At 38.6% G+C, this 27,558-nt stretch overlaps 1 protein-coding gene across 9 annotated transcripts in view; it reads right to left on the bottom strand.

Moving 5' to 3' along the window:
* Window positions 1-4,428: 4,428 nt before the first annotated feature.
* huwe1 (HECT, UBA and WWE domain containing E3 ubiquitin protein ligase 1) overlaps window positions 4,429-27,558 on the bottom strand; it is a 65,546-nt gene continuing 42,416 nt past the window's right edge. For 7 of the 9 annotated variants that reach the window (XM_067445985.1, XM_067445987.1, XM_067445984.1 and 4 more), the window contains 17 exons: window positions 26,352-27,036; window positions 18,579-18,673; window positions 18,311-18,467; window positions 17,935-18,067; window positions 15,651-15,856; window positions 15,230-15,498; window positions 12,268-12,370; window positions 9,468-9,617; window positions 9,136-9,381; window positions 8,897-9,014; window positions 8,182-8,322; window positions 7,760-8,047; window positions 7,562-7,667; window positions 7,330-7,447; window positions 7,075-7,256; window positions 5,668-5,858; window positions 4,429-5,469 (listed from right to left, as the gene is read on the bottom strand). In XM_067445985.1, the coding sequence (XP_067302086.1) occupies window positions 5,367-5,469; window positions 5,668-5,858; window positions 7,075-7,256; window positions 7,330-7,447; window positions 7,562-7,667; window positions 7,760-8,047; window positions 8,182-8,322; window positions 8,897-9,014; window positions 9,136-9,381; window positions 9,468-9,617; window positions 12,268-12,370; window positions 15,230-15,498; window positions 15,651-15,856; window positions 17,935-18,067; window positions 18,311-18,467; window positions 18,579-18,673; window positions 26,352-27,036 (3,291 nt within the window). In that variant the 3' untranslated portion in view covers window positions 4,429-5,366. The remainder of the gene's footprint in view (window positions 5,470-5,667; window positions 5,859-7,074; window positions 7,257-7,329; window positions 7,448-7,561; window positions 7,668-7,759; window positions 8,048-8,181; window positions 8,323-8,896; window positions 9,015-9,135; window positions 9,382-9,467; window positions 9,618-12,267; window positions 12,371-15,229; window positions 15,499-15,650; window positions 15,857-17,934; window positions 18,068-18,310; window positions 18,468-18,578; window positions 18,674-26,351; window positions 27,037-27,558) is intronic. The other 2 variants (XM_067445989.1, XM_067445988.1) reach the window with 1 other exon arrangement.

A 27,558-nucleotide genomic window follows, 5' to 3' on the forward strand; every position in this document is an offset into this window, starting at 1 on the left:
ACTGTCCTTGCCTACCAATTATTGATTTTTTAATTTAATTTTATAGAAAAGTCAAGGAAAACATTAAACTGAGGGATTAGGATCAAAACACAACATACCGGATTCAAACCTGCATCTCCACAAGCTCAAAAAAACAACAACCTATACTTTTAATACATTTTCATAATTCACCTCCCTCTTAAATAGCAGAGAATAACTCAGAATATGCTCAAAAAACCCAAAATTCTCAAAAAAAATTAACATATTTCATCCGACCAATAAAAGAAAAGTGTTTTTAATACAAAAAAAGTCAACCTTCAAAGAATTATGCTCAGTTATGCACTCAATACTTGGTCGGGAATCCTTTTGCAGAAATGACTGCTTCAATGCGGCGGGGCATGGAGGCGATCAGCCTGTGGCACTGCTGAGGTGTTATGGAGACCCAGGATGCTTCGATAGCGGCCTTAAGCTCATCCAGAGTGTTGGGTCTTGCGTCTCTTAACTTTCTCTTCACAATATCCCACAGATTCTCTATGGGGTTCAGGTCAGGAGAGTTGGCAGGCCAATTTAGCACAGTAATACCATGGTCAGTAAACCATTTACCAGTGGTTTTGGCACTGTGAGCAGGTGCCAGGTCGTGCTGAAAAATGAAATCTTCTCCATAAAGCTTTTCAGCAGATGGAAGCATGAAGTGCTCCAAAATCTCCTGATAGCTAGCTGCATTGACCCTGCCCTTGATAAAACACAGTGGACCAACACCAGCAGCTGACATGGCACCCCAGACCATCACTGACTGTGGGTACTTGACACTGGACTTCAGGCATTTTGGCATTTCCTTCTCCCCAGTCTTCCTCCAGACTCTGGGACCTTGATTTCCGAATGATATGCAAAATTTAAGCAACAGTCCAGTGCTGCTTCTCTGTAGCCAAGGTCAGGCGCTTCTACCGCTGTTTCTGGTTCAAAAGTGGCTTGACCTGGGGAATGCGGCACCTGTAGCCCATTTCCTGCACACGGTGGCTCTGGATCTTTCTACTCCAGACTCGGTCCACTGCTTCCCCAGGTCTGGAATCGGTCCTTCTCCACAATCTTCCTCAGGGTCCGGTCACCTCTTCTCATTGTGCAGCATTTTTTGCCACACTTTTTCCTTCCCACAGACTTCCCATTGAGGTGTCTTGATACAGCACTCTGAGAACAGCCTATTCATTCAGAAATTTCTTTCTGTGTCTTACCCTCTCGCTTGAGGGTGTCAATGATGGCCTTCTGGACAGGGTCGGGTCGGCAGTCTTACCCATGATTGCGGTTTTGAGTAATGAACCAGGCTGGGAGTTTTTAAAAGCCTCAGGAATCTTTTGCAGGTGTTTATTAGTTGATTCAGATGATTAGGATAACAGCTCGTTTAGGGAACCTTTTCATGATATGCTAATTTTTTGAGACAGGAATTTTGGGTTTTCATGAGCTGTATGCCAAAATCATCAGTATTAAAACAATAAAAGACCGGAAATATTTCAGTTGGTGTGCAATGAATCTAAAATATATGAAAGTTTAATTGTTATCATTACATTATGGAAAATAAGGAACTTTATCACAATATGCTAATTTTTTGAAAAGGACCTGTATATAATAAAATGTATAATTATATATATATATAATATACAAATATATAACAACCAAATGACTGCAAAACTGCATTGCACAGCATGCAGTCAACAGCACACTTTGACGCAAGTAATCTGGAATTTTGGTGTCAATAATTCATGAATTGGATGGAAGCCACAGGCTGAGCTTTGCCTCCATCATTACCCTTCAATTACTCAGTGATTAACACCAGGTCAGACCATCAGAATGACCTCACATCCACTTAATGAATTCAATTAATCTATTAGCTGCCCAAGTACAGCCGCAAAATAACCGAGCTAAACCAACGACCCCAAGAGTGGTCCCATGTTGCAACATGCATTTATGCAACCTCTCTGGCTGGAAACATCAGGGTAACTGTTACTGATACCATCCGCATTATATCTAAGATCTGCTAAAGGCCACTAACCACTGTGAAACAGTGTGATCTCTTGATTAATTCAGCGTCTCGGTCACAAATACAGACAAAACAGCACGTTTGTTTTGTTCCGTTTCTAAGGAAGCACACTCCTCAGGATCTAAAGTGGGACAAGCTATGACGTTAAACCCCCTGTCTCTTGAGGTCTCTGGTTATTGTGCACCAGCACAAGAAACAAGCGCTGAAAATGAATGAGATGAAGATGAAGGGAAACAGCAGAGATGAAGACAGGAAGGAGGAAGCCAGCGCTTGATGATTTATAATGGCACTGCTAGAATGCAGTCTGTTCATAAGTTAATTTGACTATGAGGTCATGCAAACCGCAGTGGTGTCTGCGCTTCTGAAAAAGGTTTTCTCAGCCTCTGATTTGAGCAGAGACTACAAACCCATTTCCAGACTGATGGAAAAGCAAGTGAAGCAGAAGAACAAAGGTGGGAAAACGTTTAAAAGGCGACACTTGGGCTTCTGCAGTGGGATTCACTGAACAACCTCTTAAAAAGTGACAGATAAAAAGGCAACTGTTAATTAAATCGCATTAGCATTCCTTTTCAAAGGACTCATATTATTGCCACAGAACCGAAAGACCTAAAATCATGCTCCGAAAAGTATCAGCACATTTCAGTAGCTCTTAATCGTTTCTTATAAACACATTCACTGATAATGTCATTACATAAGCATAATGGCCTCAAACTAATTGCAATATGCTTTGCAAACAATACAATTTGTTAGATCATACAATTAAGCTTTTCACAGCTTAATATAATAAATTATTAAATGGGACGGTCTGTACAGGAAATTATCACTAGCACTATACAAGGTTAAAATATACAGTCTCATTTAGGAGCATGAAGTTAATTGCCCTTCAGTCTGCCTGAAAAAATGAAGCAGTCCATTTATTTCCTTCCTTGTCATTTCCCCAGGAGTCAATATTCGAGCTGATTTATGCACACTGTACTACACTAAAAGTGCCCTGGCGTTGTCTCAAAAAACACACTTCATTAACAAACTGGCATTATGCCTTGAACTAACCATTTTCTCAAACCTAAAACAGTATTTAAGATGATAAATTACGACAACTGAAAAACATTGAGAAAACCATAAGAACGACTTTGGGGTGAAGAGCGCTTTGTGCAGGTATCCTAAACACTTGCATTATTGATTATTATTGATTGGTTGGTTTGAGGTAAATCAAAAACCAAGGCACTTCCATGCTGAAAAGGCAGTTTAAGAACTCAAGTCACCCGAATGGATTCATTTTTTTACCTGAAATAATATGTTTGGAATTATTTGAAATCAACATAATTATTTTGTAAATGTAACATTTAACAATAGGATCACTATGCTCCCCCTGCTGGCCAGCCTGAAGCAGAATATTAAGTCATAACTGAATAGTCAAACATCATAAGACAAAATTCTTGTGTCAAGAATTGAGACGTGAAACGTGCACAGCATAGTTTTGTCCAACCTGGAAAAAATCCTCTTTTGGTTACACTATTTTAAGGTGTCTGTGTTATAATGCAAACATACATTTGAGTACTGAGTAATATACGCATAAAGTTAGTTGCATGTAATGATGCTTCATTTACCATTACTGCTAGAGTAAGTACATGTAGCAAGGACACCAAAAACAAAGTGGGTAACACTATTTTAGTGTTCTTGTTACATGCGTTACATTATGTACTTGACATAGTAATAACTCCAAATAACCCTCAACCAAAAACCCAAAGCCTACCCCAATAGCAAGTACATGTAATTGATATTACTCAGTACTTAAATATACAATAACACTTTAACAATGACATCTTCAAATAAAGTATAACCACAATGTGTTACCAATCTTTTTACAGCAAATCACATACAGCTTTGACAATAATGAATGCATGCACATGATGCAAGAGGCAGTTACTTGCTGGTGCATAATTTCCTTCAATGTTATTTGCTGGAAATTAGAGCTAGGGTGTGTGAAAACACTTTCATTTTTGGAGGCTGCAGAACAGGCACATTCTTATGGTTTAAACAGAATAAATAAAAGGATACATCTGAAAGATAGGCAATGATCCCGGCTCCAACATCCTCTCACCTTTGATATCGCACTTTATGTTGAGAGGTGTCAGTCTAGACAAGTGGACTCCTGCTGTCTGGGGTGAAGAGGAGAAAGCAGGCATGATGAACTGTCTCCTAACAGCACGGATGCCCAGCATGGACATTACTGGGAGCTCCAGATGGTTTGAGACACTCATTACACTTCACACCAGCTCCCATGCAAAAAGTGTGGAAGAGGGCAAGAACAAAGGCTAAAAAGCCCGTCCTAAAACACCAGTAAACGTAAACCCAAAGCAATAAATGTGAGATTCATGCAGGTGATCAATAACAGGACAGAATTCCTCATACATAACTCAGGATGAAGAATAGAGCTTTTAATACTTGGACCCCACAGCATGTGTCAAGTTAGTTTTCATGGACCTCCATCAGTATAACTCTTATAACATATAAATGATATTTGCTCCTGTTAGTGCAAATGTGTAAGGCATACATTGAAACAACTCTAGAGGACACAGTGGGCTCATTTTATGCATTTATTTATGTAGCAATTTACGTTCTGATTAGCTGCTGAGAGGCTGCTTCAGCAGTTTGGTAATAACCGCACGTGTCTGAGCACCCGCAGTTCAACGTCTCAGTCCTTCACTTCTTAAATCTGTGTTCCTCTCCAAAAATACCACAAAAGTTGCCTAAAAATGTCCCCGTTCTGAAAATCCCTGCACGTCTCATTTCATGTTCTCACCCTCCCGCCAGTATCCACGACTTCCCCCCTCCCCCAAATTAAAGTTCCCATTTGCAAAGCTAGTGAGGTCACACATTAGCAACAGAGGACAATCAACTTTTTTTCCCAGCCAGAGGGTTACAACCATCCTCTTTACACACACAAAACAGCCCTCTCCTTATTTTAACAGCCAGATAAGAACAAAAAAGATTAAACATAATAAACTCCCAAACCTTTTGTACAGAGAAACCAAACTTAATGGAGAAAATGTCTTTTACATTAGTCCGCAGATATCCTGTGATCCTCTCCCGGGCTCTGTAATTTTAATAGGGAAGTGAGACACACACATATACCAAATACAGTTCGGTGTGTCGATGCGAGGCTCTGTGTGTAGTGGGCAATGTCAATACATCTCTATCACTTGTTTAGCCGTCCATCTGTTTGTTTTATGTGGATTAGAAGTAGGTCTTGGCCGTATGTATGATAGTGATGTGAATATGCATGTGTGTCATAAGTTAACAACATGTAAGTCTACATCTGTGTAAGTCTGTATGTGGGTTTAGGAGAGAGTATTTAGGCCAGTCCAAAGCCTTCAGAACATTCCTGAATGGCCAGCAGCAGCATGTGTCTTAACTTCTCGTAGCTCTCATACGCCGGGAGGTCCAATTGGTTAAAGCTAGAAGGAGAGAGAAACAGAGGTGACAAAGAAATAAGAAAAAAAGAACGAAAAAAAAAAATCAACATTTTTGATCATGCAATGTAGCATGTATTACCCATCAGTTTTTACAGGAGCTTTATAACAATTTCAGAATTTCCATGATGCACAATGCATTAAATGCAAACGTGTTTTAACGAGGTAACAATGTTCATTTACCAAGTGTGTGCAGAGGGCAGGCGGTCAGTGGAGCGGTCATCTCGGTGGATCTGGAATTTCTGGATGCCATTCATTCCCTCCAGTGCAGCAAAGCCCTGCAACGGCACTTTGGATGTGCCCGTAACAAACTGCAGGAATTTGGCTCGGTCAGCCTGGTCAAAGGATCGTAATGCACGCCAGAACCACTGGATCTGTGTAGAGAAAGGAGACAGAAAAATGGGTACCAGGTAGAGAATTCCAAGATGTTTTATCAGAATAAAAATCAATGCTTTAACAGGAAGTAAAGCAGGAAAATGGAATTTGAAACGGGTTGGTTATAAAATGATTTCATGCTGCAGTAATATGCTTCAAAACTCGGTTCAAGTTCCATCACCCAAAATGCGTTTTTGGTCAAAGCCTGGGGCCTGTACCATGATCGTAGCTGAATAAACTCAACTCTGATCCCGAGTTAATGAATAACCATGGAATGTGTACACATGTAAGTGTGAAATCAGTAGCACAAAACAGTCAATCACGTGCCTTAAAATATTCAAAACTGCGATTTATTTCTCACAAGAGTCAGCAATTTAAATGTGCTCTTCTGCCAAAGATTTAAGAGACTGAATATGAGGTACATAAATGCATTTACATAGCAAGAAAATATCTTGCTATTTCAGTGCAAGTGAAAATTGTGACATAACATTTATATATTTAAGTTTATATAGCTTCATCAGATTTTAAAGCTTATTTATATTACACGTCATTTGTGTGTTTTTATATACACATTTAAAACAATGCGTAACGTAACTGTTAAACTAAAATTGCTCATGGAATAGATTAAGCATATAATAATTATATAATTAAAATATAAATAAAATAATTACAATAAATCATTGCTAAAAGCTTTTTGACCTTTTTTGATCAGTTTATTATGTTTATAATTGTTTTAGTTTACCTTAGTTTTTCTTTAGTTATTGTTATTTTATATATTCATTTGAGTTAAATATGATTAGTGAAAACTGGGTTTGATGGAAATAGCAAGTTTGGAAAAAAAAGGTTTGAGTATGTGAAAATCTGTGGAAAGGTATGAGTGAAAATGGGTTTAACAAGAAGGTTCCTGATATAAAATCATTTCTGACCACTATTGTGTATCTATCCATTTTATTTTATGTTACTTATTATCTTTACAACTATTTTAATTAACCTTGTTTTTAATTCGTACACATGGTTCTTATTTCTCATGCATGTTACCACTATTCTAATTTCTATGTAAAGCACTTTGAATTGCCATTGGGTATGCAATGTGCTATACAAATAAACTTGCCTTGCCTTTATTTGAAGAGGGAAAAAGTTATCTTATTGCTTCAGACAGGTGTCACATTGCTCACAGATGATTGGTCCGGTTGATGTCCTTTGATGTGTACATACCTGAATAGAACTGGACTGATATTTGTGGTACTCTGTATTGGCTTTAAGGTCGTCAATGTCGATGGTGGGCAAGCCGGAGATGAGCAGCTCCAGCTCTTGCTCAGTGAAGATGGAGATCAGTCTCTTTGGGATGATCTCATAGAAGCCCTCCAGGAAGGCAGCTAGCTGCTTACGGATCGCACCTGAGAAACAAAGATGTCGTTTCAGAAGCTCCCCCTTCCTCAAGCAAGAACATTTACTGAAGTGTATGCTCACCTGTCATCTTCATCTGGCAAACCAGATGCACATATTCCTTCTTATTCTCTTCTGTGACAAGGATGTTGGCACCATTAGCCTTCAGATCTCTCACTTCACACACACCAAACTCTTGGACCTGATGAAAATACGAGTAAGTGATTATCATGCCTGTTTCTTCGTACTAAAACAATCTTAATACCAAAATTACAAAATAAGTAAGTGCCCTTCAGTAGGAAAATGCAGCCCATACCTCTGTGCTGAATGTCAGCTCGTAGCCCAGAGTGGACACATCGTTCTCCAACAAGTAGACCAGACCCTGGAAGAAGGGATAGTCTTCGCTTTCCATGTCTGTATACCTATAACACAAAATAATTCAGCTTGTTCTATATACATTGTAGATATATATACACAATCTAATCATAATGATGAGGATAATCCTTAATGGTACCTGACGCTCTTGCCCAGGATGTGCTTGTAGAAGCTGCGTGTGAAGTAACACTCTAATAGCCTGTTGTCATAGACTGCTTTGGCCACCACACGCCCCACAAACTTGAAGTAGCTGAGATGGTTGGGGTTGCAGTGAGAGGAAGGATTGATGGTGTAGGTGACCCGGTCACCGGGCGAGGTGCGGAACAGGGCGTACATGGGGTTGAACATCTCTCTGGAGATGATCATGTACCACTCCCTTAACAGCCCACCTGCATCCTGACCCTCCTCTCCTTCAAACACTATATACCTATAGAGAAATATCATGAGAATGAAGAAAAGAACAGACAAGTGCTCTGCTCTTGCTGCTTGCAGCTATCAGTAAAAAAAACCCTGTGCACATAGGTGAGAGAGTGTGAAAGTGAGAAAGTGTGACAGATTTACAGTCTGTTCTTCATGTCCTCTGGGCTCTTGCGGTGCAGCTCTCTGTAAGAATCTTCAAAGACGTGGTCTCTCCTCACATGGACGGCCATATCCTCTTTCCTCAGCCCCTCATCAAGACGCTCTAACTCTTGACGGAAATACCTAAGAGACACACTTATTAGATAAATACTCCAAACCAAAATGTAATGAGAACAGAAATATTCATAAATGTGGGCTTGAGACTAAAAGCGAAAGGAGAATAACAATGAAAAAATGAATGAATGAATCTCTAAAGATAAATAAAATGTAGAAAATATATGTTACAAAACCAAAATTAAGTCTGTTTTTTGATTTTCTGCACTGACAATTTAATGGCTATCCAGATGTTTCAGTTGATTTTTTTTGTTTTAATAATTCCCCATTCTCCATGATTTTTAATATAGCCTCCCACTAAGTTTAGTACACTAATTTAATATTAGTATTAAAAATCATCTCAAAGTATTTTTCTTTTGAATTTTATTTATTAGAGTAATTGGTAAAAAAAAAAAAAAAAGCTGCTTTTTTTTTCTCATTTAATATTGTCATAATTTCAATACAATTATTATATTATACAGTAAGAATAATGTTAAATGAAAAAGTGTGTGAAATATGATTCAGGAAAATGTACTTAATTCTCATGAAAATAACGTCAACATTTCTTAATGGTGTATAAAAAGGCACAAAAAAAGCATCTTACTTGCGCTTGACATCAAAGTCCAAGATGCGAATGTAGTCAACCAAAACGGCAAATGGCCCATCTGCCAGGTGAGTGGTGGACTGACGGAGGATCTGATTCAGCACTGTGCGGTGGGTCTCTGTTAACGACAGAGAGAGTTCATATCGAGGACAGCCTTCATCAGTATTCATCATGTATTCCTCCACACTGTAAGAACTTCCATTAGGGACCATAAGACAGCTTGTGCTTGATTGACTAACCTGCAAAACGCAAGAACTTCTGCGTGTCTGGAGGCAGGTTGGAGGAGATGTGCATAGAGGAGGGCTCCCTGGAAAAGAAGGGGTCCAGAGAGGAGGGGGTGGCGGGGGTAAGAGGGGCGGGGGACAGTGGGGGTGGCTCGTCCTTGATGTGTGACAGCTGGCTCTCCCGAGTGTCTCGAACCGGAGGTTTGCTTTCCCGCTCAGTGGCATGAACCAGGAAAAAGGCCTCCACTGCAGGCTGCAGCACTACAGGGGTACAAATAGATGTTAGATAAAATAAATTATTTTCTAAAAAAGTAAATACATTTCCGTAAACAAATAAATAAAAATACCTAAAACTGCATGTTGGTCATGAGACTCTTCAAGTTCTTTCAGACACTCCCCCAGCATGTCCCATAGCTCGTCTAAAAACAGCTGCTCACTCAACAACGGCAGGTCAGGCAAACGCTCCTCCTGTTCCTGCTGACTGCTGCTCTCTTCACCTACTCACACACAAAAACAATATTTTAACATGCTATATAAACCAGTTATTTCAGACTGATTTTTCTCAAGTTTTATCAATGCAGAACCAGGCGTATGGGCCCTCTAGAATAAATATGTACTGTAAGCCTGGCCTAAAAGAGTAATCTAATACTATATTTAATGCATTTACCTACTTTGTGATGCTTACACATTGCAAAACCATTTAAATCATCAGACAAGTATATAACTTTACATCAATGAAATTACATTTGAAGTTAACTTATTAATTAATGAAATAAGCACATATAAACACATTAGCAATAGCAGCATAAATACATTTGAACAAAGTTTAGGTACAGAAACTAAAATCAAACATATTCAATTGCTGTGGGTAGGGTTAGGGTAGTGGTTATTAAACCTGACATGGGGACCTCACCACTGAACATTTTGTATTGTCTGGCTATCACCAGACCAAGCTCAATTTAAAATTTAACATTGGTCTGGGGAGTCTGCTCTGCATTTTCTACTGCACAAGAGGTGTGAAAAATTAGCATTATTCAAATAACTCTGTATGCAATTGGATAGTCCTTCTACCAATTTGAACATTAGCGGCGTGATCAACAGGCAACCATCCATCATTGTGTTAAACCCGCCAATAGCATGTCAGGTGGATAAGCCAGTCTGTGATTGGTTCCTGCAAAAGTGTAACAGAAGCAGTAGAAATTAATGTACAGGTTTCCAGACTGAGTTGCTAGGCGAAATCAAATCTCCAGCAGATCAGGCTGGGTTTACCCAGTCTACATTTTTGTATGTCTCTCTCATCTCATCATAGTCTCTATTAATGAGCTGATCAGTTGAATCAGGTGAGTTAGATGAGGGAGACACTTGCAGACAATGTGCACTGGTGGGGGGTCCACAGTACAGGTTTGAGAACCATTGGTTTAGGATAAAGTTGGATATTACCACCTATTGGGAACAAATTTCATTCGCTCTTCCCAGCTGGACCTCTAGCGAGGGGGAGCTTGACATAAGCTCCAGGCATTTGCACTGCAGGGAGCAGCCTCTCTGATATTTTTTTATAATTTTGTGTATTTGTCCAATCAAACCCAAGATGATGCGAAAGAGAACACAATTCAGTATTCACTCACTAAATGAAGTGGTTTTCTGAACACATGCTTTGGATGTGTACACAACACAGAAAACAGCACAAGAGTACAGAATAGTTTTTTTCACACCACCTCGTGCTAATAGTGCGAATAGTTTCAAAATCACATTAAAATGTGCACACAAGAATTGACAAGTGGAATCAAAATTAGCATGTCTTATGGAATTCATGGTTGTTGGAAATAAGGAATCGGTTCTAAAATGGAACCGGTTCTTGATACCCAACCCTATTCCTTGCAGTACCATTATAGACACTATAAAATCACAGCAGTCTCATATGAGAACATAAAAGTAGGGATGCACCGGAAAAAAAAATCTTGGCCGAAACCGGAAAAAGAAAACCAAGGCCGAAAACCGAAACACTGAGAGAAATTATGCCAATTATTAGTAATTGTAACCAATAGTAACCATAGCATTAATGGCTATGACTGTGTAACTTTACTGAACATTTATATTAAAGTTTCAAATTTTAAAAAAATCTATTACAAATTATGCATAAATGTATTTAGCACATTGGAACAATGCACAGTATAAAATAAAATTCAAACCAAAATGTTAAACCTCACTCATGTGTACATTAAATAATAATGCACAGGCCTACTGGCCTGCAGAAAGGTACAGCAATTTAATAAAGTAATCAAATGTAAAATAACTACATATTTAACTGTTTAAATTAAAGATTATTCCTTATTAAAATTACAAAAGCTATTCAATCAAGAGCAGTGAGTAATGTCCTTATCTTTTGTTTGACATTAAACAGACAGCAGTAAAGGCTACTGCACCTTTAAGACCTAATGCAGGGATATGCATTGCCTTTCTCGACTGTATAAAGTTCACTTAAGGCATATTCAGACTGTGTCTGCTTTGATACTCATCAAAATGGACATGTCGACATACTTATTGTGTGAGTTTGTCCGTTAAAGTGCAAAACTTGAAAGATAACTCGAAAGAATTTGCACGCTGAGACGTTTGAGTGCTTTGGGACGAGCGCACAGACAGATCTTCTCTCAGCGCGCGCAAGTTCTCACTCGCGTCTTCTGGCTTGACACCCGGGTGATGACGGCGAAGTCATATTGGTCGACTGGTCATATTCGAACATACGGCAGCACTCGCATGCATTGAACAAAGTTTACAAAGAGAGACCGTTTTGCCGTTTTTCTTTTATTATCGCTGTTGTTGTAGTGTATCACTGAGGAGCCAGCACGTGTATCCATCGACAGAAACATAAACAAAGCATTATTTTGAAGTTATTATAGCTGCATCATCAGATGTGAGATGAACCACATACGTCCACACCGCATATGTTGCTTTAGACAAGCACGTGCAGGTCGTGGTTTCTGTTTGAGTCATCACAACATTTCAGCCATATTGTTTCGGTGAAAAAATCTTTCAGGGGCCAAAAATCCAGTGAATTACTACATAAAAGATCAGTTATTCAAATTATTTAAATTCATTCACTGACATTCCAACTGTCGTCATTTCACAACTTATTTTATAGGGTCATACCTATGGTTGCCTGGTCCTGTTCTAGGGGTGAGGGCTGGTCCACATCCATGGGCGAATCATCTCTTTGAGCTGCTGGGGGCTCGGCAACAGAGTGTACCTCCGACTGAACCGGGGGAACCAAGGAATAGGATGAGAATCAATACAATTCCCTCCAACAGAGGAGAAGAGACAAATAGAGTGTATCACATAGGAAAAAAGATGAAATGGGGGTAATCACAGACCGAAACCAGAAGCAATGCTAGAGACTAAGTATCATGCATCAAAACATTCAGACATCGGCAGGAAATAGGGGGTTGGGATGGAGCTTAAGCAAAGAAGCACTGACAGCCAGCCAAAAACCAAACCACACACAAAAAGACAAAGCTAGAGACGGGAGAGAATCAAAAAGCTGGATGCAACATTCAAATCTCTGAAATACTGCACCATTCAGGCTTTTTGTGTTAAATGCAGCACAATGCAGTGGAAGGCAGTGCAGTAGAGAGGTGAAACAGAGCTGGGGTTTAGAAAAGAGTCACTGGTAAGTCTTATGACAGAATGACTTGGGTTTGTCACTGGAAAAACAATTGTGGGCTCAGTGTAACTTTAGTAACTTTTAAAATGGAGTCTGAGGTGGTCTTTTAGAAGATGTATAGTTTTCATTTGAACTTCAAGCAAAAGATTTACCATTTTCATTATATTTAATGAGTAATTAGGTAGGCGATATAGGTAGTATTTGTGATCGATTTGTTGGTGATATAAAATGAAGCATTCTGCATCAGTGATTTTAATTGGAATTGATTTTCTAAACACCTTTCTAATAGGCGATTTCATGTCCAAGTATGAAGACTTTAAAAAAGATTATAATAGGCTCTCAGATTTAAACAAAAATGGGAAGTCTGAATTATGTGCATGAATTTCCAAATCCATGTTTTTAAACTTTATATTTCAATGAATTAAAGTAAATATTGCTGTCTATAACATTTGATAAATTGGCAGATTTATTAATATTATTTATATAATATACATGATATAATGGTATTAATTTAGTAAAAATCACTATTTTAATACTATATATATATATATATATATATATATATATATATATATATATATATATATATATATATATATATATATATATATATATATATATATATATATATATATATATTATTTTTATTAAGAGACCACTTAACATTGATTTTTCAATGTTAAGTGGTCTCAATTTTTTCCAGAGCTGTATGTGACACTGGACCACAAAACCAGTCATAAGTCAGGGCTTGGCGATATAGGTAGATATAGGGTATATTTGTGGCAATACCCAACAATTAACTGTATGGTTCAAAATTATCGATTTTTCTATTATGCCAAAAATCATTAGGATATTAAAGGGTTAGTTCACCCAAAAATGAAATTTATGTCATTAATGACTCACCCTAATGTTGTTCCACACTCTTAAGACTGTTGTTCAGCTTCGGAACACAGTTTAAGATATTTACATTTAGTCCGACAGCGTATCCCAGTGTAGGCACACTATTCTGTCCATGTAGTCAGGATGCCAGCCGAACTCAGCCCCGCCCACAACATTTGAGGACCGGCAGTTCGGTCTGGACTCGATCCATAGAGAAGTAATTATGAAATCATCAGGGCGGGCTTTAGACGATGAAGGACAGATGATAAACAGTAACGGATTATATTTGTTCAAATCCTAAGAGCTTGTATGTATATGCATTCACCTTCACTATTTCTCTCTGAAATGATCATCATGTTGGTAAGTAACTGTGTATCCTTAAATTCTTTTCTTTTTTTACAACACCGGCAAAGATCGTTTATTTCAGAGTGCGTGCAGACAGAGTTGCCAAGTTTTACAACAAAACCCACCAACTACTAGCCCAAAACAATAGCTTCTCGGGGGCTGGCAACACAGTGCAGTTGAGCTCTGTTGACATTTGACAACTAACATAATGCGTCGTTTCGTTGCTCTGATTGGTTGTAGGTCTACCCAATTGATGTCTTTCCTGGTTCGGTTGAAACACGCACCATAATCACAGCCCAATGGAGCAGTTTCAGACTCATATTCTGACTAGAATTGAGTATGACCACGCCAGGCTACTGTCCATGTCCAGAGAGGAATAAAAACATCATCATAGTAGTCCATATGTGACATCAGTTAGTTCGTTAGAATCTCTTGAAGCATCGAAAATACATTTTGGTCCAAAAATAACTAAAAGTACGACTTTATTCAGCATCGTCTTCTCTTCCGCGTTTGTGTTCAATCCTCAAATAAAGATTTGAACGGTTATGAATCAGCGTATTGATTCATGACCGTTTGAATCTTTATTTGAGGTTTGAAAACAAATGTGGAAGAGAAGACGATGCTGAATAAAGTCATAGTTTTTGCTATTTTTGGACCAAAATGTATTTTCAATGGTTCAAGAGATTCTAACTAACTGATGTCACATATGGACTACTATGATGATGTTTTTATTGCTTTCTGGACATGGACAGTAAAGTGTGCCTACACTTAGATATGCTGTCGGACTAAATATAAAATATCTCTTAGGTCTTACGGGTGTGGAACAACATTAGGGTCAGTCATTATTGACATCAATTTAATTTTTGGGTGAACATTTCCCTTTTAAGTAAAGATAATGTTCTATGAAGATATTTTGTAAATTTTCTATCATAAATGTATAAAAACAATTATTATTAGTAAGATGCATTGCTAAGGACTTTCTTTTTGGCAACTTTAAAGGTGATTTTCTAAATATTTATTTTAGCTATATCGCTGTGCCCTGTATGTAATATAGTGTTACATCCAAATAAAATTGAGAGTAACTTGACTGAGAAAAACAAGTTAGTGGTATCCTAGGCTGTGAGATATCACTAAGAAATACACATGGTATTATGAACATCATGGGTGTGTGTGATGGTGAGTACAGTCAGTAGCAGTCTGCCTGCTGTCAGTGCGGCCCATGCTAACCGTGGCTGCGCTGGCCGTGCCAGCGGGGGGGTTGTTGGTTGCAGAGGTACTGGGGGCAGACGATCCAGCCACAGCCACAGCAGCGGATGCAGCAGCAGCAGCAGCAGCAACAGCAGCGGAAGAGGATGCGGATGAAGAGGGTGGGGGGGCCTGCTGTAGACGGCGGGCCCTCTGCCCCTCTCTCACCATCTGAATGATGGCGTCCGCTTCAGCCTCTAGCTGACGGACCGCGGCCTGGATACTGCTGGCCGAACCCAGACTTGTTGAACCTGGAAACAAATGGGGAATGAATCTAGAACATAAAAAAAGCTGTCTATAAAGCTCAATGAGAGATGAGACTGAATTGAAAGCTTCAATGTTAAGCATGGAAATGTTCTTAAAGGATTAGAGGATGCCTCTGTGTTAAAAGAGAGCGACTTACTCAGTCTTCCTCCTGTCTGCTTAGCTTTTTTGTTAGCACGCCGTGTGTCTTCTCTAAGTTGAATAATGACCTGCAGAACACGCAGGAAAAACTTCTGCGTGGAGGTCTTGGAAGTGAGTGAGCTCATGCAGGGCAGCTGCAGCTCACGGCCACCTAACGTGCGCTTCTGAGCAGCCACAATCACCACACTCTCTGACCCATCAAACCTGTAATCGATTCAGACCCAAGGGAAAGGACAAGTACTGTTATTGCGGAGAATCAGTATGTGCAGAAGAAAGGTAAAGTCCTGTAATTGTTGCCAATTTTTACTCATTCAACAAAACATTTTATCAAGGCAGTTTCTTGATTGCTCCATATATGATTTGAACCTCCAATTTTTTTTTTTATACAACTTAAATCCAGAGGTCATATTACCATTCAAAAGTTTATGGTCAGTGAGAAATAAATGTATACTTTAATTCGGCATGGATGCATTAAGTGGATCAAAAGTGATAGAAAATGTACACATTTATAATTTTACAAAAAATAAAATCATTTCAAACAAAGTTTCCACAAAAATATTAAGCAGTACTACTGTTTACATGATTGAAAAAATAATAGAAGTTTCTTGAGCACCAAATCAACATAATGATATCAGATTATGATTTCTTGATTCAATTTGAGAAAAATATAAAGTTCGGGCCCATTCAGAATCATGTGCATCTGGACCTAATTTTGAGCCGATATCTCAAAGCAATCAATAGTTTGGTATTTGGAAACATGGTGGCCTTTCTTTTAAAAGATCAAAATCCTCTACAAAGTGATGCAGCAGTAAAATATTCATAATTACATGGAATAAGTAACAAGTAATAAAATCCTGGTTGAGTGTTGATCTTCCAGCGCAGTTTCAGCAGTGCGCTGCTATTCTATGGCGCACAGTAAAGACCAGTCAATCTACAGATCCTGCTATAAAACAGTGTCTGATTGGTCTCAACATATCGCCCCCTACCCACTTCACCCACTGCAGCTGAGATTTAATTGTCGATTGGTTGAACTCTCAAATGATGTCAGAAAACTTTACATCAAGATTGTGGCGCAAAGATGTTTGTAAATGTTTTTTGGCCAATTTAACAAGGATTTGACAATGCTGTAAAGTAGGGATGCACGGATAGGATTTTTTGGGCCCGATAGCAGTCACGTGCCCTATTATTTGAAATTTTGTCATTAAAATAGTGTTATCATCATGTTTTTCTTACTTAGTATTTGTGCAAACATCTAAAAATTCTTAAAACAAGAAGTATTTACTAGACAAGCAAAAATTAACTAAAAATTAAGAGTTTTTGCTTAAAATAAGCAAAATAATCTACCAGTGGGGTAAGCAAAATAATCTTTTTTTTAAAGATTATTTTGCTTACCCCACTGCCAGATTATTTTGCTTATTTTAAGCAAAAACTCTTAATTTTGAGTTATTTTTTCCCAAAACAAAACAATTATTTTAACTTGTCTAGTAAATGTTTCTTAATGTAAGAACTTTTAGAAATTTTGACTAGAAACAAGACAAAAATACTAAGTAAGAAAAGCATTTTTTGAAGTGTGTATGTTGTATGTTGAATGAAACGGTAAAATGCTGATTAAGTGACTGGAGATGAGGTTCATGCATTCATGTCCTCATATATTGAGGCAGCAGATGCTGAAAAATACTGCAAGTTTCAGTGGGTGTGAGGTAAATGACGTCACACAGGGACACAGAAACGTGCAGGATTAATATTTAGTCTTTTTGCAGCTTAAAATTTCACAAACACTAGTATATATAGCAATTAAAGTGTACTGACCTACATTTTATGAAAACATGAACAAATTCCATGCATTGGATGTTTGAACTGATTTAACTTGCACAGACTGCCATTGTTTTCTCTCAAGATGCACACAATGCACACTAGTGATTTTCTAAGGCATGTTTATACAAGCAACTTAAATGCCCTAATTGAACGAAGCCAAAATCCTGGCTGTCTTTCATTTTTTTGTGAATGCACAGAAAAATTATTCACCAAAAGACAAGTAATGTGCACTAACAAATTAAAGAGGATACATTTTTATCTCATGGCAACTTTAAAAGCTATTCTTCATTTTAAATGTATCTGATTACTCAATTTAATCGTCAAAATGTTTGTTTTACTGTATATTTAATTTGTCAAATTAATGCAGTCTTGGTGAGTGTAAGAGACTTTTTTATCTAAAACGTTTTAAAAAATCTAACCAACCTCAAAAATTTGAAAGGTAGTGTAGGATGAAGCGTTCTCGTTACCTGCTGGTCATCTTGCCCTTGAGGCGTGTGGTGATGGATGGGTCCTCATGAGAAGCTTCAGGAGACTGAGCATCAGCACGTGCTCTTCTCTGCTGCTCCAAGTTATACTCCCTCAACTCCGCCAGTAAAGTGCCTGAAAAGAGACCACCAATTAAAAGACAGCAATTCAGTTTTGCAATTTAAGGAAAATAAGCTGAAAATGCACTATTCATGGTGGTGATGACAATCATGAGCACAATAGCATATACCTGGACAACTACATTTAAATAGAAAGGCATATTAAATATTTAGTGAACGACTACACAAAAATCTTAAAAGTATAGTACCAAAAAAAGGGTGGTAACATTATTTCCTTTCCATATAATGTGGTACTGACCAATTTGTTTGCAGAGAGTGTATCCGAGCTGACGCGCCCCACTGAGCAGAAGTTTGAGTACAGTGTCTCGGGTTAGTCCATCCCCTCTTGACAGCTGCAGCAGGATGTTGGCCGCATCTTCCAGACCCTCCTCTGAACACGAGTGGGATGTCAGCACCTGAACACAAACCACGGGGGGTAACTAATCAGACTGCTGAGCTGGGTCAAAAGTGCCCAGGGTTAGGGCGAACCAGACATGAGGTGACATATGTGCATTATCATTAAATACCTCCACAGAGAGCTGCAGTTGTTTCTCTGTCAGTCCAGTAGAGGCAAGTTTGGTTTCAATGTCCGCGATGCTCACTGCCGCCTTCAGTTTTCCAGCTAAAATAGTGAGATAAGGTGAAATTCTGTACTGTCAGAGGCCCAGACAATTGCAGCATTATACAAAAAAAAAAAAAGATTTCAGAAAAGTGTATATCTTCCTTATAATTTTTTTTTATTGTTATTTGTTCGATATTAGCAATGTTTACCATAATTGCAGTGGTGCATTAAAATACTGTTGTAATGAGGTCACAAATGTGTTTAAAGGGTATATAGGAAAAACTTATAATGAAGTATAACGGCTTTGAATGTGGCTCAGCCAATCATAAATAAACAAGTCAAGAACTATCAGTTTGTTTATGATTTTAACTTAGTGGAGACTGTAATTAAGAATAACAAAACAGCTAGTATTAGTCTGTGTTTTATTGTTATCTACCATGTTATACCATGATCTGTTTAAATACTCGATTCTGACTGGCTGGACGGTGTGCAGTAAAACCATTTAATGTAAATGTAGTTCCAGTCAGTTAGATTACAGTTCGAAATTAATCCACCACCATAAACATTGGTAACCATAGTAACACTGACGCTTGCAAACAGAAGGTGTTTCTCAATGTCAAGGATGCTTCCTTGGAAGGACAGATCCTTCCAAGTCACTTCCTTCAGAGGCTAGGCGAGGCTCCTCATTAGGATTCGAAGAACACGCAAATGGAACAGGCTAGCAAGTGCACGTCATTGCGTCATTACGTCAGTGAAAAGGTCCGTTGGCCATCAATAACATTATGTGTAACGTCATTTGTATATATTTTTATATCAATACAGTAGTAATTTGTACTGGCATTTAAACGTTAAACTTTACGTATATTTACTACGGTTATAACAAATGTTTGGTAACGTAAATAAAAGCATTGTGGCAATCAGCGAGGTGAGGGACCGTGAGAGCCGGCTGATGGAGTGATAATGAGCGGCAGCTGATCGCCGCCACACCGGTCTCAGCTCACGGCAAAGTGATTGTTTTATTATGTGTGTGCGGGCAGTCGCCCGTGAGGGTTTTCCCTGTGTTACTTTCGTTTTGTTTATTATTTATAATAAAGTTGTTGAACGTTCGCCGGTTCCCGCCTCCTTCCTTCCCATCAACAAACTCCGATACAAGCATATTTGCCCCGTTCACGCTCCGACTCCGGGAACGTCAGAAGATAGCGAAGCTGCGCGCATAGGATTGTGGGTGATTTGAGAACGCGAAGTGCGCGAAGGCTACTCATATGCATCCTTTTCTGTATATGACATATTTTTCGAACGAAGGACTCAGTCCTTGGTTGAAATTCGAGGATCCTCGACATTGGAACAGTCCTTCGTCGGATGTCGATGACGTGGCATCCTTAGAATTCTGGCTTCCGAGGATCCTTCCTTGACATTGAGAAACGCCTAGAGTGAAGGTGGCCGTATCAACCATAGATATACTTCCGGGTGGCAGAATGCGAGCGGCTTCTACTGACAAACTGAAGAGATCAGCCGGCTACTGTAAACGGTTACAGAGTTAAGAACATTGTTGTTGATTAAAGTTGAAACTATGATGAAAACGTGTTGTGTTTGGGGTAGGGCTGGGCGATATGGGCCAAAAAAATTATCACGATATAATTTAGCATATCAGTCGATATCGATAAATATCACGATAAATGTAAAATGTTAAAGTTTAAAGGCATATTTTTGCTCCTGAGTGAAACAGTTAGCTGTGGTTTTAAACTATCCTTTATTGTCAAAACATGACAAACACTTCCCAAACAAGTGAACAATTTATTTAAACTGAGGTAGATTTATTTATTAAAATCTTAACTGTGGTCAGCATTTTTTTACTCAACACTTTATATCAATAATATATCATTATACAGGGCTTGACATTAAGCATGTTCATGTGCTTGTCCTTCGAACAAGTAAATCGTTCAAGCTTGTCCAAGTAAAAAATTAACTTGTCTGGAAAAGTGTGTGTGTGTGTGTGTGTGTGTGTGTGTGTGGTAAATATAATTTATTCTGAAGCAATATTCTCACCAGTGTTCAATCAGCTTTGACATATTTAAATCTGCATATTTGTGGTTTTTATTTTTATTGAATCATTTGAAATTTGTGATATTTTCACCTTTTATAAAGGGCATGTTCCCTTAATCTTTTTTAATATAGGCTAAGCTTCATGTTTCATTTTATATTTGTAATTTTGATCAATACATTAAATTAAAATAAAACACTATAAGGGCTGTTACCAATCAAATTAAATAATTTACACTGAAAAATTACAACAGCATTAAATAATGTTTTGAGATTTGTAGAATAGACAAATAAGACATGTTGGAAAGTATGTTTAAAGATCAAATTAAACCACCAGTAGGTGGCAGCAGGTGGCCGTCTTAATGAGCGAGTCATTGAGTCGTTCATTCAAACGATTCATTCAAACAATGAATCGTTCATTTAAACACGTTGTTGTGAGACGCGTTGCGGTTCTGCTGTGAACGATTTTCGCAGCTGAAATAGAACAAAAACGCTCAATATTGTATTATATATATTTAATTGTGTAAGTAAAACACTAAAACCGCAAACGGTCAAAACAAAGCGTTTTAAGAAACATTTTGAGGCCCCTTCTCTTGCCTCACAGTGGATTGGTCCACCGTGCATCTCACCGACACACACACACACACCTCACCGACAGTGGGCTGGTCGGGAGAGAGAAAAGTTCAGTATTTGTGGATCTCCAGTAAGGGCTGTCTAGTCTATTTTATTAATTTTAAACACCAGATGACATTATTTCTCTTTTGATACAGGCGATGAGGAGTCATTAACCTCTTAACCCTCGCCCTGTGCTGAGAAATAAATAAAAAAATGACATACCCCAAATAAAAATGTCTGCAGCTCTTAAACCCTATGGTCTATATCCATAAATGTGGTCTTATTTTAAACTAGACACTTTAAATTATGTTACCCAAAAGTCATAATAACTCAAATAGTATAGGGACAGATTAAAACAAGGGGAAATATGCATGTAAGTGACTCACGTTTTTATTTTTTTATTATTCCCTTATGGAAAAAAATATTAGATTTTAATTTTTATGCCCTGAAAATAACTTAAATATAAAACTGAATGTCTGATCATGCTTTGATTAAAATTTGAGGACGATTCTCTCAAAAATGTAGCTTCTGTAAGCTTTTATGTCAAAAAAGACTGGGCGTCCTTTCAATAAAGTCCAATTATATTAGAACATTTGTGTAATAGTAAAGAGTAGTTTTTATTCAAATAAATCTGCAATAAACTGCTAATTATAATGCATTTGCAGTCCCTGATAACTAAAACAACTATTTACAGAATTTACAAGTGTAAAAAAAACTCATTTAGTTGATAAAAACAGTCTCTTATTTAGTCTTACACTTATTTAGTGTGTAAGTATGTGTGCTTACACTGGCAGGCGCTGGATACGATGAATGAAAACTGTGGAGACGACGCTAAGTAACAGCTAAGTAAGCATGAGGTATTCACCAATGCTTCTTACGACATCTCTTACAGAAACTACGCAAAATATTGTCTTTTGATTCGTTACTACATCCATCAATCAAATCTATGCTGGCTATGCATTGGCTAGGCATTGACTGGCTTATCCAACAAAGGACCGGCGAGTTTGACTGACAGATGTATCACCCAGTGACGAGCTCCCTTTCTATTTATGTGTCCTAGTCAGCTTTTGATTGAAGGAGAGAGACCTGGGAGGGTTTAATATAACCGGAACAGTCCACAGTACAGGGGAGATTGTCAAAATAAGGCTTACAATCGCTATTTCATTGAAAATGGACATGATTGATTACTCTTAACACAAAACGCTTATGCAAACAACGGAGGATTTTTAGTTTTTTCCCCTTATTTTTTCGTTGTTTTGGATTAAAAGTGGGATGCATTTTGAAGAGTGGACTCTTACACAGACATGTATGCTGTTGTTTCGTGGATTCGTCCGATCTGATCTGAACGTCAGGAGATGAAAGATGAGTACCGCGTTCATTATGCTAATGTTTAAATAGCCACTGCGTTAGCATTTAATTTAACCCTTTCCTCTCTGGTGTATTTATTGCAAAAACGAGTTCAGAACATGAATCTTGAGTGTTTTAGCTTTCAAATGATGCATAGTTTGTGATAGTTGATTGAACAGTTTGTATAAAACAAAAGTAATTATAAGTAGAGAAACTCCCACTTGCGTCAGACGCCCCGCCCACGATCCGGTGCGGATTAAGAAGTTAATACATCACCAAAGACAAACAATTATGATAGCGATGTACAAGTCCGATGTTTTAGTGATTATAGTTGTTTGGTAACGTTAGCCTGTTGTAAATAAGTCACCCACTACAGCTAACAAGGTAATAAGCCTGTGTGTGAATGTAGTTAATGTAGATTCACCGCTGTGTTGGGCTCAATGTTATATGGAAGGACTTTGAAGAAACACGATAATTTAATAATTAAATTCCGTGTGGTGAACGTGAACCTATGATAAGCAGTCCACGCACGTCGCTCTGTTTTATGTCGGATGGGATCGCTAAAATATCTCCAAACCACTGAAGTTGAGCGAACTAACTTGTCAGCGATATCTGTGTCCGAGCTGGTCGTGAGCACTGCATTTTCTTCACTATTGCTCATTTTTATCGCTCCACTTATCTCCGATCCTCCAAGCCTGTCAGCCACAGACTGTAAACATTACCGCGTGCAGCACCCAGACGCCCGGTCTGCAATACGCATGCGCAGCATTACGCATAGCGCGTAAGCATTATATCGAGAATTTATCGACCTGTTGTTATCGTTTTATCGAGGAAAATTATATCGTGATAATTATCGTTATCGTTTTATCGCCCAGCCCTAGTTTGGGGTTACGCCATCAGATATACAGCAAAAGGTGTAGGATTGTATCGATTTCCTTCAGAAAAAAGTAAATGTATCCAGCAAAACCTGTGGGTGAGGAGGCTAAAGCGAGTGGACATCGTCAAAAGTGGCGCAACAGAGAAGTGTTCTTAAAACGGTCCATCTACAAAATCCTAGCGGAGCATAATTATCTTCAGCTGGGGAAATTCGAGACAAATATTAGTAAACTTTAGATCTCTTTTAAAGATCGAACTCATTGCCAGTCACTGCTTGAAGTAAAAGTAGGAAGAGACAGAACTTCTAGTGTCATGTAAGCTACTGATCAAATGTCAATAGAAGAAAAAGGAAAAGCAAAACATAGTTGTAGGCTGATGGATGATTGATGCGTGTACCACATTGGTTTCTTCATCGCCGCAAGTTTAGTTTGAGTGAATGGCCATAACGTTAGCGGAGTAGCGCTAGTCTACAGCACGCTATCCTTTTGACCGTCAGAATCTCACGTCTGTGCCATCTGATCCGACTCAGAGCAACAGAAAACGATCATAGCCTTTTGAGTTATATAACAGGGAAATAGACCATCTACGATAGCCTAACATATTGCAAGTCAAACAGCAACAGTCACTAAAATAACTACTCAATGGTAGGCTGAGGCTCATTTAAAAATTATGGTATTAGACTAGCGCTACAGCTACTGGAGCAAGGTTAGGCATTTCATGTATTGCTATCTCCTGAATTAGTTAATCAGTTCCTCAATAATCATGTTAACTATGTCTGAATCCCAAGCAATTTACTAGCGTTGCCATAGGAACGCTTCAGCTTTTGCCACCCGGACGAACGTTTATTGCTGTTGTGACGTCATGCTGAATTGTCGTATAACGTTACATATCTAAGGTATTAACATTAAGTGACATGACGTGACACACCGAAGCCAATGGCATGTCACTATGCAGATAGATATGTATACGTATACATAACACATTTATGACTATGCACATATTTGGCACATCCGTGGCACATGCGGTCTACATTGGTATGTGTCACTGACATTAACGCAACACTGACACTGACGACACCGAGTTGCGGAACATGTCGCAGTGTGTCATGTTTTTTATTTATTTATTTTTTACAGTCTATGGTCGTGACACCTCCTCCAGTAGACTGACAGATTACTCAAGCACCTATTCTAACGTGACAAAATCCTAAATAATTTGCCTAATTTTGTTGTATTTTAGATGTCAATAAAACGCATTAAAGTCAGTACTATTTTCTGCAAACATGTTATTTGTGTCACCTCTGTATTTGATTGGCATGTGCCACTGAATGTTTTGTAATGGCCTATAGTCACCCATTCTAGGAAAAGCGAAATAAATCTATCATGGGTCACTACGATAACTCATTGATACTACAGTCGCGTCCGTTACTGTAAAACTTTATTTTTGCATGAAATACTGACATTGCGACATAATGACATCTAGAACCTCAAGCTAGACATATTTTACCTCCAAGCCTAAACCTGAAATAACCCTACTTCCATGTCTAGTAATTTAACAAAAACAATCACCAAAAACTAAATTTCCAACTGTTTTTTATTTGTATTATTATTATGTAATTTAATGCATTAAATGTAATGTGCCTTTATAGCAGCCTAAACTGTGGTTAAAGAAGCCGGGTTAATTTCACACTACATGATTAATTTAAATAAAATGATATGATTAGTTCAAATAAAGATTGCCTTGTCACTGTTCCCTGTCTTTCATAAATGACTTTAATAAATCCATTAAATAATCATTAAGTTAGCCTATGTTGGCTACATGCTTAAGCAATGAGGGGATTTTCAGACTGACGTAAAGAAGAGATTACGCACGCATCTCTTTCTCTCTCTCTCTGATCGTTCTCTTTCAGTTCTCTGTCTCTCTCTTAAAGGTCCCGTTCTTCGCGATTCCATCTTTTAAACTTTAGTTAGTGTGTAATGTTGCTGTTAGAGCATAAATAATACCTGTACAATTATAAAGCTCAAAGTTCAATGCCAAGCAAGATATTTCATTTAACAGAAGTTCCCTTTCAAAGCCTACAGCGAACGGCCGGTTTGGACTACACCCCTGCACTTCCTTCAGGAATGACGTCACTAGAACCGTTTGTTGACTAACCCTCCGCCCTCAAGAACACACGAAATAGGGGGCGTGGTCTTGTTGCTCTCCCACGTGGAGAAGAGCACGCATTCAGTGCTTGCATCTTCCCGTTATGGTAAGAGGCGTGACCTTTCCGGGCAAAGTGCGCTAAGCTGCTGTCCAATCACAACACGGGAAGCGCTGGCCCAATCAGAACTCGTTATGTATTTCTGAAGGAGGGACTTCATAGAAAAAGGAAATCATCAGGCCGTTTTTAGGACAGAGGAAACAGCGCTGTACAGATAAGTAAATTGTGTGAAAAATACTGTTTTTTTACACGCGAAACATGAACTCATGTTATATTGCACACTGTAAACATAATCAAAGCTTCGAAAACACGCGAAGAACGGGACCTTTAATAATGAATTTAAATAAACGTGATAATTTGTTCATATAAAAACATTTCGATGGCTCTACTTTATTTAAAGTGAACGGTGTGCTAGAACTAACAAGGCAAACTAACAACTAACTAAGGCAACTAACACTATCCCGCTTATACCTAGGCAAATAACCAAGGTATAAGCGGGATAATCTACGGCTAGCCATTCATTAAAAGATTTTAATGCATGACAGAGGCGAAGATGATTCACGTTGGGTGGTTCTTCGCCTCTATGTCGTGCATTAAAATCTTTTAATGTATGGCTAGCCGTTGATTATCACTTATCTATTATGTTTTTCAAAAACTCACCAGTAATATTGCTGGAGGTGGTGGTGCTGCCTGCAACAACAGGTACTGTAATTGCTGGTTGAGAGGGCATCGGGGCTATTGAACCCTGCGTGGTGCCCACACCTGCCCCCGCTAAGATGGTCCCTATTCCCACTGTGGTTTGAGCGGAAGGTGCAGAAGGTGTGGCAGTTGGGGCCTGAGGCACTGGGTGGCTGGCTGGAACCTCTGTGGCCTTGTTGTCAGGCAGGGCGATGGAGATCAGAGAGAGCAGACGGAGCAGTTTCTCAGTGAGGAGAGAACTGCGACGGATTACTGGGTGGGACAGCATGTTCATCAGCTGGCCGAGCGGAGACGCCTCAAGGCTAAACAACGCCCCCTCTGTCTCACCAGCACCGCCTAGAGGCACAGTCTTCATGGAGGCCTTGCCCTTTCGGCTCACATTCATGTTGTCCAGCTTGACCAGGAGATCCCAGAAGTCAGTGGAGATGCCCAGGGACTGTGGTGTAACTGAGCAGGCGCTCAGGGAATTATGGGTAGAAATAGGATTGCTTGGAATAGCTGAGGAGTTACTCTGACTGGTGCCACCTGACCGGCAGCTTGCACTAGCAGTTGGTGTTGAGCCAGCACAAAGACGAGTGTCCAACTCTGATGACGAGGCGGACAGGGTATCTTTACAGCGTTGCTGAGTGAAGTGACTAGGAAATACCTGCAAGAAATATAAGAGAGTTACAAAGATTTAAAATATTGAGCAGGGCTTGTAAAATGTATTACATTATGCATTATATATGTACAAACTGTATGGAGCACGTGTCACTACATTTTATTAAACTGATTTAATGAAATATGACTGCACTGTTGCATGTTCTACAGGCTTGTGGTTTCAGAGCAGTTCCCAATCAATGAATACAGTACATTTATGTCAATAGATTGCTTATGATCACCTGTTGTTTATATTGTTTTTTGTAGAGGTTTTAAGAATGCACATTTTATTTCCCTCATCTTTTTGAACGAGCAGCCAGCAATAGTAAAGCATAAACATTTTAAAATAAGAGTCCCAGAGTATTATTATCCTATGTTATGAATAAGGATATTTTTCCAGTTTAAGTTTATATTGGTTACACAAATTCAACATAATTACTCTTCCGTATTACTTCTAGCACTTATTTCAAAGTGCTTCTTTGAAATTTCAAAGTACTTCTAGCACTTATTTCAACATTACTCTTCCGAT

Source organism: Pseudorasbora parva, chromosome 6 (assembly GCF_024679245.1).
Source record: "Pseudorasbora parva isolate DD20220531a chromosome 6, ASM2467924v1, whole genome shotgun sequence".
In the NCBI taxonomy this organism is placed as follows: Eukaryota; Metazoa; Chordata; class Actinopteri; order Cypriniformes; family Gobionidae; genus Pseudorasbora; species Pseudorasbora parva.